Source organism: Erinaceus europaeus, chromosome 5 (assembly GCF_950295315.1).
Source record: "Erinaceus europaeus chromosome 5, mEriEur2.1, whole genome shotgun sequence".
NCBI lineage: Eukaryota > Metazoa > Chordata > Mammalia > Eulipotyphla > Erinaceidae > Erinaceus > Erinaceus europaeus.
In genome coordinates this window covers 52,753,157-52,769,036 of record NC_080166.1, presented here as the reverse complement: position 1 = coordinate 52,769,036, position 15,880 = coordinate 52,753,157, and the positions used below count along the sequence as shown (strand labels likewise).

The 15,880-nt window shown below is 39.4% G+C and overlaps 1 protein-coding gene across 6 annotated transcripts in view; it reads right to left on the bottom strand.

Moving 5' to 3' along the window:
* The window catches only part of LOC103108052 (cAMP-specific 3',5'-cyclic phosphodiesterase 4D), a 207,562-nt gene that overhangs the window by 29,886 nt on the left and 161,796 nt on the right, over positions 1–15,880 (bottom strand). The window contains exon 1 of one of the 6 annotated variants that reach the window (XM_007516904.2): positions 1,346–1,765. The exons of the other annotated variants lie outside the window; for them this stretch is intronic. Within the exon in view, the coding sequence (XP_007516966.1) occupies positions 1,346–1,393 (48 nt within the window). The 5' untranslated portion in view covers positions 1,394–1,765. Of the gene's footprint in view, positions 1–1,345; positions 1,766–15,880 lie in introns of those variants that run through there. 6 annotated transcript variants of the gene reach the window in all.

Here is a 15,880-nt window from a genome sequence, read left to right as displayed (position 1 = left end):
TGTCCACCCTCCTCCCCCACAGTCTGCTAAAACTGTCTGAATATGTTGTGCTGTGATACAAATTTGGTGGCTATCAGCATTAACACCTAAAATAAATATTGCATTAGCTGTGTAAAAATAAATTTTTCAAAATACATGTCAGGACTAAGTATATTTACATTTGTTTTCCTGAGTATCTTTGTCGTATGGTATTAAAGCATAAGCAAAGGTGTCCAGCAAGACATTTTCTCAAACAGATCACTAAAATTCTGCATTTAGGTTCTTTTAAGTACTGCTTAAAACCATGAAACCGAAGATCTCCAAAATGCATCAAATATGAACTCTCTAAAAGCTAAGAGATGAGCTGGGACCTTCTCTACCTTAGTACCACTTTCTATACTTAAAAAATTAAGCCAAGGAATAGTGAAATACAAATTATAAAGTTGTATTTTTAAAGAGCTGTAAAAATCTATAATTAAGAGTAAAAAAAAAAAAACGACTTAAAGGGAGGAAGAGTTCCTGCTTAGACAGCTGGAACTGAAATAACTTTTCTTAGAATGCCAGAAAATCTCATACCAAAGAGGGAAATTTCCTTCTAGAAAGAAACAAAGACAATTAAAATATTTGAATATAAGAGTTCTTAAAGGAATTTTTAAAGAAAAGATTCTCTTCACAGAAAAAAAAATTCAGTTTCTAAAGTGATGCTTCATTTAGGACTGAGATTTTTCTATCTGGTTTTCTATTATGAGATAAGTTCACCAAGGATTATGCAAGGAGCTTGACAAAGAGGGACATCAATTCAGTCTTAAATTCAGCTATATTAATTCATTACTGAATATGAACAAAGGTAACAGTTACTATATAACGAAGTTCTTTCAGTTTCTCAAGTAAACAACTCTGGATTTTTACAATGTATCCCCTAAAGAGCAGGCAATTGATATCAGTTTTTAATGTCATCTAGAGCTCTACATGCAAAGGTAAATCAAACATGCCTCACCAAGCTGTAGCAGTAGAGATTTTTAGACAGAACCACAAATCAATATTTATAAACTTCAAGTGGTACATGGAAACTGAAATCCCTATATCAGTACATATAACTGGCTCCCACATTTTATTACCTGGATGTCTGAAAGCAAAACTCAAATCTATTCCACATCATAGACAGGACTTCTGCACACTAAAAAAAAAAAACCATTTTAACACTAATAAAAACTAACACAATCTCTTTCCCTTGACCACTAAAAATGCCTGTCTAAATCATGTCTAATGAAAAGAGTAATCTTTGCTTAGAAAACTTAACTCTGCTGTAATTAATCAAAATTACCAGTGACATAATTTTTGAATGCTAAAAAAAAAAAATTCTTACCTTTATGTAGCCCCAAGAGACTGACAGTAAATAATTTGCTTCAGGCATTTTTGATGATTATATAGAGAGACAAAAAGTTCTAAAAGGTGTATATCTTCAAAACCTTGGTACTTTCACAATCTCCACAACCCAGAGTGTATAAGTTCTAACAATTTTTGGTAATCAAATATGCATAAGAAAGCCTTGAGTTAGACCCCATCCAGCTGTCTTCCCATTTAATACATGCCATTTGTAAAACTCCAGAATGGAAAAAGAATTCAACAACTATTCTGAATAAAGAAAATTCATGTAATACAGAATTATCTAAAGATCTAAGGGTCTGCATCTTTCTCTCCCTGAGCTCCAGGACTTAATGAATAATGTATGTCAAGATGCTTAGCTGCAAGACTAGTTCTGTCAAAAGCTACCAAATAAGGAACTGCGGGTTAAGCCTGGAGGAGTGACAAGAACCCCCTCCCACAAAACCCCAACTATATACCAATCACACTCCATCCCTGGGTCTATCAGAGCATAGGGCGTGGACTTGGCAGAGGCTGTTTTGTGATTGGCTGGCAGGGGCAAACCTCTGAGGAGGAGGAGGTGTTGCTCCTTACCTCTGGCAAACGCCATTAATAATGGTATCCCTACAGCTGAGGCAGCTGCAGGAAAAGACCAATGGGGTTTCCCCTTTTCAGGGATGAAGAATGACCATCCAACTCTTCAAAATGCACCGTTCGTTTTAAAATAAGGATTGCCAATCTTTCTGAAATCACTTCAATGAATTTTAATCTTCACTCACTTCTCTTCAAAATAAAAGCTGTTCTGAAATGGCAGTCAGGCATTTAATTGCCTCACTCAAATCCAAAACAAGTGGCTTCTCTGGTTAACACAGATATAACCAAAGTTTTTCCTCCATTCAGTGAAAAGCATCCTGTGAGAAGAAATGACAACTAATGTCCAGAATTCACAAATGGTGTGGTGGCAAGGCTGCACTCAGATTCTATTCTTTCTATTGTTATATACAGTTGAGATCCATAACTTAAAAATATACAAGTGGGGGTGATTTATTATAAATCACCCGGCCCAGTAAGTTTTGGAAAGAAGAGGGAGTTAAAAGAGGGAGAGAGGGAGAGAGGCAGAGAGACACAGCACCGTTTCACCACTCACAAAGCTTTCTCCTGCAGGTGCATTAATTCACTGTGTATGAGATTTTTGTATACAGATTCCAGGATCTTTAGTTCAGTCTGAAGGGAACATTTTCATGACTGCTAACATTAAGAAAGGTAGAAAAAAGGTTTTTAGGAGCAGAGACTTGAATTCTCAAGTAACCTGACCCTTTTACAACAAGAATTAAATACCTAAAATCTTTAAAGAAAACTATTCTCTCCCATTTGATATAGGATAGTGTTATCTGTAACTTTCATACGATAAAGGTCTGGTGGATTGTTAAACAAAAATAAGGGGTAAAGGCTGGCAAAATAACCCACTTGGATAATGCACCTGCTTTGCCATGCAAGCAAACCAGGTTAGAGCCTGGCTCCTAGAGCAATGGAGGAACCATTGGTATTGTTGCATGTGTGAGTGAGTGAGTGAGTGAGTGAGTGAGTGAGTGAGTGTATCACTATATATCTGAAAAATAGTCTGGAGCAGTGAAGCTCTGGCAATAACAAAGAAAAAGAAAAAAATGGGAAATTCAACTTTTATTCTATTTTAGCAACAAAAATAATTCTCTTTTACTTCATTTCAAATTTATAGTTTGTCTCTAATGCTCTCTCTGCATTTTGTGACTTCTTAACATGATTACTCTCTTATTCTTCCTGCACCAATTCTTCAATGTTACTTTACATAAACCATAGAACACCCATACAGTATTTGACTCCTTTGATTTTGTATTAGTCTTGTGTGGCCAAAGTTCTCTGTCTCACCTACTGCATTCATTTCCTGAATTCCTCTTAATCCTGTACAAATGAGACAGTTAAACTCCTAACACTCTACCAGCACTGCTTCCAGAATACGATGTCTTTATTTTGCTAGTCTCTCACATTCCCCAGCATCTTTGCAGTGTTCGCCAACTTTCCTCTTGCCCTCAACTCTCAGGTCCAATTCCCCTACCACTTTTTAAAACCATGCCTTTATCTGCCTTCTTCTGTTCACAGCCCCTAACTTGAGATCTCCACAAAGACACTTTTCTAGGCCTCCACTCTTCCCTGATGCCTTAGCATATTTCCAAATGTTGACACTTTCCTCTCTCAAATGCCTTGCCAGTCATTTCATACTTTTTCAACTCTAATTCACTATTATATTAAATATATATATATATATATATATATATATATATATATATATATATAATGACTATTCCCATTTCAGCCAATGGTTCTCTATTTTTTCCTCTATCCCTAACTGAAATCACTGACTCTTTCCTTTTCTTTATTTCCTTCCCAATCCCATCATCCAAATTCAAATGTCAAAAGTTGAAAGAAATGAAATGCATCTACAATATCACTTACTCCAATACCCTTAATGTCTACCTAAAGTGATGTTGACAGGGAAAACGTGTTTTTACCAAGTTCATTCAGGTCCAAGAACATATGTGGACTTTGAATGAGAATACTTCCATATGTAATCCTTGCCAAATAATCTCACTTCAAAATGTGTCAGTTTCTTCACGTGTAATATCAGTTATTGTTAGCTCTATCAAAGGTACCTCTGAAGGAGTCACACTGTCCTATGTTCTCTATACTAAGCTGAGTTGGCTTGTGTAACAAGTAGAGCTGTGTGACTACAGAGGCTGTCAGAAGAAATGGCACAGCTTTTACCCTGGCCTTCTTGACGGTGCTGTTGTTGAGCACCATATAAAAAAAGTCTGATTATTTTGAGACTGTCATTCTGTGAGGAAGCACACACTATATTCATAGAGACTTAGGAGACAGTTATTAGTGATTAAGGAGAAGTAAATGTCTTAACTGTCTCCAGCTACCACAATCTTTCCAGTCCAGTTAGACTTGAGAGTGAGGGTGAAGACTGATCTTAAGTCACCCATCCTTTTAGGTGACTCTGTCCCCCACTCACCATTTCATTATCTTAATACTGGGAGCATAGCAATGAACAAAGCAAAAGTGTCTGAGCTATAATTTACATTTTGTTCTCAAAATCAGTAAATATGTAATAAGGTATGGGGTACTAAATGTGATGGAGATAAAAAAGCAGACTAGGGTGTGGGAGGGGCAGACATGATCACAGAGAACTTTTTTGATAGCAAATACCCAGAAAGAAGAACAAAGAGCAGAAGCAAGTTGCATAGATATCTACAGGGTATAGAAGAGGAAGACAGAGAACGATATACCAAGACCCAAAGGCAAGGACCTCAAAGAGCAAAGTATAAAAATCATGCCAGGGGTCCGGGCAGTAGTGCAGTTGGTTAAGCGCACCGGGTTAAGCGCACATGGTGCAAAGTGCCAAGGACCAGCATAAAGGATCCCGGTTCAAGCCCCAGCTCCCCACTTGCAGGGGGGTTTGCTTCACAAGCGGTAAAGTAGGTCTGCAGGTGTCTATCTTTCTCTCCCCCTCCTCTCTTGATTTCTCTCTGTCCTCTCCAACAATGACAGCAGTAACAACAATAATAATGACAACAATAAGCAACAAGGGCAACAAAAGGGAAAAAATGGCCTCCAGGAGCAGTGGATTTGTAGAGCAGGTACCGAGTCTCAGTGATAACCCTGGAGGCAAAAAAAAATCATTCCAAAGGGGCTGGGTGGTGGTACACTTGGTTAAGTGCATGAATGATCATGTACAAGGACCCAAGTTTGAGCCTCCAGTCCCCACCTGCAGGAGAAAGCTTTGTGAGTGGTGAAACGGTGCTGTGTCTCTCTGCCTCTCTCCCTCTCTTAACTCCCTCTTCTTTCCAAAACTTACTGGGCCGGGTGGTGGCACATCAAATTGAACTTACATATTACAAATGTGCAAGGGCTCAGGTTCAAGCCACTGGTCCCCACTTACAGAGGGAAAACTGCTGAAATAGTGTTGCAGGTGTCTCTCTCTCTCCCTCTCAATTTCTGGCTGTGTCCAATAAATAAATAAAGATAATTTAAAAAATCATGGCAATTACTAAGCCATTTACATCCAAATTATGTTTATAATGGTACTTGACCGTATGAGGTCTCCTGTTCTCTTTGTAGGGCCTGTTCATCAATTTATGTTCTTTTTGGATACACTGAAAGCTGAATACTACTTTATTTTTCAAATACTTCTTAAACCTGGAATTAAATACTTACATAGTCTTTCTACACACAAGTTTCCATATAAATGTATATACACTATATAATCCCTAGATAGATAACTTAGAAAAATGACTTTTTAAAGAATAAAAAATAAAAAGCAATGGTAGCACACTCAACAGAATACATACATTATTACTATGAAGAAGTACCATGGGTTCAAATCCCTCATCCCCACCTGCAGCAGGGGGAAGAAGCTTCATGAGTGGTGAAGCAGTGCTGCAGGTGTCTCTCTTCTTCTCCCCCTCTCAATTTTTCTCTGTCTCTATCAAAAAGAGAAAAAAGAAAAAAAAGGGGGGGGAATGGCTACCAGGAGCTGTGGATGCATCACTTTAGGCACTGAGCCTCAGGGATAACCTGGTAGTAATTTTAAAAAGAAAAACAAATTATGTGACTGATAATAGTTTATCAGTAATGTAAGTAATTCATATTAAACAACACAAAATATAAATGTTACACACATTTGTGTTAAACAAATCACAATGTTATCAAAAGTTTAGATCTGGGGGTTGGGCGGTGGCGCAGTGGGTTGAGCGCATGCGGTGCAAAGTGCAGGGACCGGCCTAAGGATCCCGGTTCGAGCCCCCGGCTCCCCACCTGCAGGGGAGTCGCTTCATAGGCGGTGAAGCAGGTCTGCAGGTGTCTGTATCTTTCTCTCCCCCTCTCTGTCTTCCCTTCCTCTCTCCATTTCTCTCTATCCTATCCAACAACGAACAACATCAACAATGGCAATAATAACCACAAGGAGGCTACAACAACAAGGGCAACAAAAAAGGGGAAAAATGGCCTCCAGGAGCGGTGGATTCATGGTGCAGGCACCGAGCCCAGCAATAACCCTGGAGGAAAAAAAAAAAACTTAGATCTTACTATCATTCAAGAGCTACGTGGCTAAGAAAGTTAAACTTTCCAGGTTTCCGACTGCTTGCAGTCGGAAAATGAGAATAACCCACTCTTATAGATTGTCATGGGGATTAGTAGGACCATGTAAAGGACTTGGGACAGTGAACACCACACAAGCATTTTTGTCTAATTCCTCTGATATAGACTCAACACGACAGAGACAGCTACAAGGAGATGAATATAGGAAATGCCATGTTGGAAAGATGATCTTCTTCCAAAATGAAGAATGATTCTTGCAAAGGTTTCGAATGTAACAAAGAGCGCGCGCGCACGCGCGCGCGCGCGCGCGCGCACACACACACACACACACACACCACCCAACCCCAAAGGCTTTAGATTAAAACCACACAAAAAATATTTTGTGCTTCTGTGTAAAAGGTAGTTGTGGGGCTAGGGAGACAACATAGTGGTTATACAAACGACTTTGATGCCTAAGGCTTTGAGGTCCCAGGTTTAATCACCAACTCTACCATAAACCACAGACAATTAGTGCTCTAGTTAATAATGAAAGGGTAGGGTAGCAAAATAGCTCTGCTCCTCCACTGCCCAGCATGCAATCCAGGCCCCCAAAACACCAAAGGAAGCGTTTGTGCTGTGGACTCTTTATGCTCTCTCTCTCTCTGCCTCTAGCAGTAAGAAAGAAAGGAAAGAGGGAAGAAAGGAGGGGAGGAAAAGAGAAAAAAAAAAAGGGAGTAATTGGGTGGAAGGGGTAGGGAAGGAGGAAAGGATTGTAGTGTAAGACCAGAAAAATTGAGAGTTTTCCATTGACATTAATGACTGCTAGGGCCACGGGAAACTGTGTCAGACACAGAGCAATCCGCCCTGATGAAAGGTTATTCAATGTATTCCAGGGTACATAGTCTCTCTTGTTGTTGCCTATAAAGTGCCAAGAGTAGTTCCCAGTGTGCCATGAAATTTCCTGAATAGTGACCAAGAGTTTAGAGTCATTTTCCAAACTCTGCTTGGCTTCCCAGAACAGATGAGATTAGACAAGATCAGACATGTTGAGGGTGGTATAGCTGTAAACTAGTAACTTTTTTTGTTGTTTCAGCTATCTTAAACTGATCTCCTGAACCAGGACAGAGAAAGAACCTTTAGGCAATAAAAATTATCTTTTTCTTTTCCTATATTTTCCAAAGCTAATATACTACAGTCACAAAATTATTATCTGGTATAGAACCAAAGCATATATATATATATATATATATATATATATATATATATATATATATATATTATTCCCTGTGGGAGATTGGAAAGCCTATAAGCTTTCATCTTCAGCAAAACTATTCAACATTTAAAAGAAATTACATTCAGAAGAATAATGTATCCTGTCTTTAAAATTACACATAAATACATTCTCATTCCCCTAAGTATCTGGAGTACTACCTTTATTCTAGTTTTTTATTGAGTAACTACCAACTTAAAACATTTTTTTATATTTATTTATTTTACTTTTTGTCGCCGTTGTCGTCGCCGTCGTCGTTGTTATTGATGTCATCATTGTTAGGACAGAGAAATGGAGAGAGGAGGGGAAGACAGAGAGGGGGAGAGAAAGATAGACACCTGCAGACCTGCTTCACCGCCTGTGAAGCGACTCCCCTGCAGGTGGGGAGCCGGGGGCTCAACCAGGACCCTTACACCCGTCCTTGCGCTTTGCACCACCTGAGCTTAACCTGCTGTGCTACCGCCCGACTCCCTACTACCAACTTTTATTGTGGCTAGATTTTAAATGATTCAGCTATAAATAATTTATACCAGCAAGAGAGAAGATGGTATTAGTAGTTTAAAAAAAAGTATCAAGGATTTCCAAATTTCTAGAGAATAAGAAATCTCTAAAAAATGTCTGTGCCAAATTTATTTCCCTTTTCCTATTATGAAAGAGACTAGAAACACCATTTTAATTGCCATGGTAAAGGCAGTCTGGAGAAAAATCTAAACCACCAAGAAAAGAAATTTGGAAAAAATTAGATAGGCCTCCAATAATCAGACTTGACTTCTGACAATTTTACTAAGCTAACTGTACTAAGTTATGCAAGTTACAACATATACTAGGCAGCTACTATATACTAACAGCTCCCTTAATCTTACCACTAGTCTTTACAACATTCTAATGAAATAGGTATCATTTCCAATTTAACATGAAAAAAAAAAAAAGAACACTGAAATACTCAGGGTTTTTTTTAAATGCATTTACAGGATTGAGCCCTGAATTCCTTTAAGTCTTTGCTCTTTATGGTATATAAATAACTCATCAAATGGAGGGAGGGGCTTTGGGGCTCTGGTGCATGATAGTGCTTTGCAGACACCTATCACAGGGAGATGAGTGATTGAACTTATGTATCAACAACTGTTCTCTGTCATTCATTAACCTTCTAATAAAAATTTAATAATCAGGCTGATACAAATTCTGCAATAAGTATTATACACTTATGAATGGTACATTCCTCCATAGTCATTGAAGGTCTTGAATCACTGCAAACTACCAGGTTAGATCCATAGACAGGGTGCACCCTATCAACTAGAGGAATCAGGAAGCTGGTGCTTTAGACAGGAAGATCCTCCTAGTGGTGAGGCCCCTTCATGTGTGAGTGCTGGCTGGTTAAGACCTAAATGCTCACAGGTTTAACTAAGATCTCTTGACTGGTAAGCCACTGCTTTCAAGAATAGGCAATATAGGAGAGTTCCTGTACTGAAACAATACAAAATGATTTTTCTTTTTTTTTGCTTCCAGGGTTACCACTGGTGCTCGGTGCCTGCAACACAAATCCACTGCTCCTGGAGGCTACTTTTCCCCTTTGTTGCCCTTGTTGTTTTATCGTTGTTGTGGCTATTATTGTTGTTGTTATTGATGTCGCTGGTGTTGGATAGGACAGAGAGAAATCGAGAGGGGAGGGGAAGACAGAGAGGGGGAGAGAAAGATAGACACCTGCAGACTGCTTCACCACCTGTGAAGCGACTCCCCTGCAGGTAGGGATCCAGGGGCTTGAACCAGGATCCTTAAGCCGGTCCTTGTGCTTTGCTCCACGTGTGCTTAACCCACTATGCTACTGCCTGACCCCCACAAAGTGATTTCTTTCAACATTTGATTCTGTTATTCTATCTTTTCCTAAAATTTGTTCTCAGTCTAGATGTTACTCCTCTTCTATCCTTCATTTCTCAGCCTTAAACCGACAGATACCCTAAGTGATTAAGAATATTTCTAGGCTATGTTAGGATGATACAGAACACCTAAGATTCTGCTGATAGAGTTGATCTTAGATATACTGACACATCTGGTAGCAATAACTTTGCAACAGAGATCAAGAGAGATAAGACATATGTCTGAAAAAGGACAAACAAAAGCAAAACAAACAGGAAATAGAACTCAGAGGTTATATCTTGCCCAAGGCTACAAAGCCAAAAAGGAGAGATGGGATGTGAACTCCTGCTATCTGGTTTGAGAGTATTTTAAATTTTAAAGGAAATCATTTTAGGCACTGAATTACATATATATTAAAATCTTGATTTTTTTTTTTTTTTTTTTACTTATTGAATAGAGAGTCATAAATTGAGAGGGACAACAGAGAGGGAGAGAAACAGAGAGACACTAGCAGCCCTGCTTCACCACTTGCAAAATTTTCCTCCTGCAGGTGAGGACTGGGGTTTGAACCTGGATTCTTGTGCATTGTAACATGTGTACTCAACCAGGTGTGCCACCACCCAGTCCTGGCAATGAATTATATTTAGCCTACAGTCTTATTAAAACAATAAATTCTAAGATAAGCATGTTTTAAGTATTTATGAAAGTTTCAAATGCAATTTTGAATTAGATTTCTCCCAAATTAAAAAGTTATTCCTAGAAAAAGTACTGCTTTTCTAATGGCTTACACTTTGGGAAAATATTTTATTCTAAAATCAGTCTAGATGTATTTTATACTTTTCTACTTTGTATCAAAGTTCTGAGTACTGTTATTAGTCAAGAAGCTAATCTGTATACAGTGCGCCCCATAGGTGGAATACAGGTCAGTTTACAAAATATGAATCTAACCAAGAAGCTTCCCTTGGAGAATTCTGAGACAGTGTTAACCTTCAGACATTGAATACAGTAACTACGTTATACCAGTGTCTCTAAAATCAGTGTTCAAATTTTGTTTTCTAATGCCTTACAACTATGTTTGAGGTAGATAACGAATCTAGACTTTGTGACAAGTTTTAAATAAAAAATTAAAATATGGGCCCAGGTGGTGGCGCACCTGGTTGAGTGCCCATGTTACAGTGCACAAGGACCCAGGTTCGACCAGGTTCCCCGGTCCCCACCTGCAGGGGAAAAGCTTTGCAAGTGATGAAGCAGGGCTGCAGATGTCTCTCTGTCTCTCTCCCTCTCTGTCTCCCCCTTCCTCTCGACTTCTGGCTATCTCTATCCAATAAATAAATAAAGATAATAAAAAAATTAAAATACACCTTTTGCACAATACAAACTGCTTTCTTTAGCTAATGCTAATAGTACAAAATAATGTGAATAGCAAGTAAATCCACTAAAACTGTTTGTGTTTACTGCCCTCTAGTGATACGGAATCTGAACGTGATTTAAGAAACAGTTCAGCACCTGAGTCACTACATTTCAGAAAACAAAAACACTGATTATAAATATTACGATGGCTTTAGAGTAAGAGAAATTCTATGTTGTAACATGTCATCATCTGATAAAGCTAAGTGGCATTGTCCAACCCCGTTTGAAATTTTTCACCAAAAATGTTTTATTTAAAACGGGAAAATATCAGAACCATTGACTAAGAAAAGAAATTCCATTAGAATAGTTTTGGTTAAAAGGTTAACTGAAGGTGAAGTAACATGGGTAGTGTGGTCACAGCTATATGTAAATTTCTCTCCTTTGAGACTCTTCTAATGCTAGTAAGTCATTTAATAACTGTAGACACACTAGATACTAAGTGTTCTAAATTGTAATTAGTAAGTGTAGCTAAAATCATCCCACTACTACCAGCAGCAGCAGCAGCAGCAACAGCTCATCATCTCTGCTAAGGGCTTAGGCTTCACTCAAGAAAATATTAAGGCATGAGTACACACACAGCCTTCACATCAACAGAACCCTGGCAAAAGCTTTACATTAAGAGGAACTGTCTATCTATACAGGAATGCACATAAAGTGTCCTAAAACCATTTTTTAAAAAAATATTTTATTTATTACTAATGAGAAAGTTAGGAGGAGAGAGAGAAAGAACCAGACATCACTGTGGCACATGTGTTGCCGGGGAATGAACACGGGACCTCATGCTTGAGAGTCCAGCGCTTTATCTACTGTGCCATCTGCCGGACCACCTGAAACCAATTTTCCACACACACAATGATCATCATAATCAACAAAATATACCTATAGTACCTCTATATTATTATGGCATGCTTTGTGAAAACTACTTGAATAGTAAGCATATATCTTCCAAAGCAAAATTAAAAAAAAAAATAGGCATACTCCTACAAATACATGTTTCACCTATGTACATCACTTTTACATGCAGATCTTAAAGTAATTTTAAGTCATAAAGTTTGGGTTGTAGTTCAATAGAGAAAGGATATTCCTCCCAACATAGAGCAGTAAGACACCTGAGCATCAACTCCCAGATACGGAACTTTGAGACGAAATATTATCTACTCAAATGGACAACAGAACTAAAAAGATAAAGCTTTACCCTATAAAAACGTCTAGAGAAAATATAAGTTAAAAAAACAACAACATGATCGTAGCTTAGGGCCAGGAGGTTGGGGGCCTTTTGTCTGCCAATGGCCATCTGATATTTATAATATCATTTGTGGGCCATACAAAACTATCAACTGAAAAATCAGCAATTGGGTAGATAAAGTAATCACAGGGACAACCCAGGTTCAAGTCCCACCTCTACTGCATAAAAGGAAGCTTTGGGGGAGTTGGGCGGTAGCATAGCAGGTTAAGTACACATAGCACAAAGTGCAAGGACCGGCATAAAGATCCGGGTTCAAGCCCCCAGCTCCTCACCTGCAGGGGAGTCGCTTCACAGGCGGTGAGCAGGTCTGCAGCTATCTATCTTTCCTCCTCTCTATCTCCCCTCCTCTCTCCATTTCTCTCTGTTCTATCTAACAACAACATCAATACCAACAAGAATAATAACTACAACAATAAAAAAGGGCAACAAAAGGGAAAATAAATAAATAAATATTTAAAAACTAAAAAAAAAAAAAAAGGAAGCTTTGGTTCTATTTTCTCTCTCTCCCCCCTCCACCGCCTCTGCATCTCCATCTAAATTAGCATGTAACGTGGCTCTGAAAAAAAATTCCTAAGACTTACTGAGTTTCCACATGAGGTTCCCTTTACAGGCTAGACCAATGGTAATGGCCCAAAGGCTGGATATTCCCCAGCTCTGGTTTCTTCGGACAGTCAGGGGTAGATAGCTTAATGGTTATGCAAAGAGACTTTCATGTCTGAGGCTCCAAAGTCCCAGGTGCACTCCCCTGCACCACCATAAACCAGAGCTGAACAGTGCTCTGGTAAAATAAATACATAAATAAATTATTGGGACATAAAAAATAAAAGTAAATCTGAGCATGCTATAAAGATCTCTTTAACAGAAAATGATAAAGAAATGGAATAAGCCTTATACTGAGAAAGTACAAAATATGTATCCCATAAAGACTTGCATCCTAATTTAAAAAAAAAAAAATACAACTCAGGTCAATAAGTATATCAGATGTTGTGCACCGTTATTAGTGAAGAAAAGTGAAATGGAAATGAAAATCAAAACCTAAACGTGATGCTATTATTATACTTACGACAATGGCTAAATGAAAAACACAAACAATACAAAATGGTGGTCAGGATGCAGTGCAGAGGAAGCTGTCATACAATGCTGATGGAATGCAAAAACAGTACAAAACTTTGGAAAACCAGCTGGTCAGGTCTTAGAAAATTAACAACTATGGTAGCGCAGCGGGTGAAGCACACATGGCACGAAGCTTCGCAAGGACCGGCATGAGGATCTCAGTTCCAGCCCCCGGCTCCCCACCTGCAGGGGGATCACTCCACAAGCAGTGAAGCGGGTCTGCAGGCGTCTCTCTCTCCGGTTTCCCCCACCCTCAATTTCTCTCTGTCCTATCCAACAACAACGGCAGCATTGACAACAATAACAATGATAACAACAACAAAGGCAACAAAAATGGGGAAAAAAATGGCCTCCAGGAGCAGTGGATTCATAGTGCAGGCATGGAGCCCCAGCAATGGTTATGCAAACAGACTCTCTGAGGCTCTAAGGTCCCAGGTTCAATCCCCTCCCACCATATGCCAGAGCTGAAGGAATAATGCTCTGGTAAAAATAAACAATAAATTAACCAGAACTTTGGCCATAGAATCCAGGAATCCCACTCCTAGTTCATTATTTAAGGGAAATGAAAACAAACATACAAAAAACTATATAAAAATACATGTAGTGATTTTAGTTAAATCAGCTAAAAACTAGAAAATTTCAGATGTCATCCAGCTGGCAAGTAGAACAGATCAACAAACTGGTACAGCCATAAAATGAAACACTAAAAAGCAGTACAAAGCAACAAATTACTAAGAGATATAAAATGTTTTGGGTTGGGGAGACACAGTATAATGGTTATGCAAAAAAGCTTTCATGCCTGAGGCTCCGAAGTCTCAGGTTCAGGGCAGAGATAGCACAACTATTATACAAAGAGACTCTTCATGCCTGAGGCTGAGAAGTCCCAGGTTCAGTCCCTGGCATCACCAAAAGCCAGAGCTAGGCTCTGGTAAACAAACAAACAAACAAACAAACAAACAAAAAAACCCTGTGGTGAGGGGTAGACATGCAGCTTCCTGGGCCAGTGGGGCGGTGGGAGTGGGTGGGAGGGATGGGTCACAGTCTTTTGGTGCTGGGAATGGTGTTTATGTAAACTCCTAGTAAAATGTAGTCATATAAATCACAAGTTAATTAATACAAGAGGGGGAAAATTAATTGTATGTCTCGAAGTTTTTTAAAACACAGACTGAGTCTTTTTAATATATAGGCTGTGTATTTGATATGTGGACTCTTTCAAAAGCCTAGACCAAGTAGATCAGAAGCAACCAATAGCACAGCTATATACAAGATACTGGGTACTGTACAGCAAACCCTAACAAAAGGACTTTTCAAAGTTAACCCAATTACCAAATAATGTGATGATAACATTAACTATCGATTATCTTTTGGAACCCTAAGACAGCAGGAACCTCACATCTCCACTATAGAGCCTCTACTTCCCCCAGTCCTGGAACCCTTGGATAGGGCCCACTTTCCCGTATGCCTCTCTCAATCCACACCAAATAATATTGCATCTGCCGATCACAACCTAATCAACGCAATGATTGCCACCTCAACATCCTTCACTTCAGACTGTGTCCAGAGACTTCACATGTGGAATGACAACCCTTCAGCTTCATTACTTGGGTGAGACCTTTCCTTTCATAGTATACTCTAATTCCATCTCAGGTGGTTCACTTTCTAACAAAGTCCCAAAACCTAGATATACACCAGTTTCTGTGAGAGAGAGCATATGTTCACACGTACCCATAAACTACTGCAAAATATATACCTGAAAGCAGAAGTACACTAGAGTTTGTAGTGAGTATCCCCCTAACACTTCCTCTCCACTATTCCAAGCTTTGGGTCCATGATTGCTCAACAATTTGTTTGGCTTTGTATGTTAACTCTCTTTTCAGTCACCAGGTTCCAGATGTCATCAGGATGCCGGCCAGGCTTCCCTGGACTGAAGACCCCACCAATGTGTCCTGGAGCTCTGCTTCCCCAGAGACCCACCCTACTAGGGAAAGAGAGAGGCAGACTGGGAGTATGGACCGACCAGTCAACGCCCATGTTCAGCGGGGAAGCAATTACAGAAGACAGACCTTCCACCTTCTACAACCCACAATGACCCTGGGTCCATGCTCCCAGAGGGACAGAGAATGGGAAAGCTATCAGGGGAAGGGGTGGGATATGGAGATTGGGTGGTGGGAATTGTGTGGAGTTGTACCCCTCCTACCCTATGGTTTTGTTAATTTATCCTTTCTTAAATAAAAAAAAATAATAAGTAAAAGGCAGATTTCCTCACAACACTATAAAACAGAGTTGAGCAGTACTCATTTGAAAGAGCTCCACCAATACATCCCAGTAAACAAGAATGCCTATGGAGGGCTCCAGCTCCACCATTACATCCCAGTAAACAAGAACGCCTGTGGAGGGCTGAGGCAGAGGAGCACTGGTTGGCCACACATATTACCATGTGTTCAAGCCCCCACTCTCCACAAGCAGTGAAGCACTGCTTTGGGTTTCTCTCTCCCCCTCCATTCTCAATTTCTCTCTCTCTCCTATCA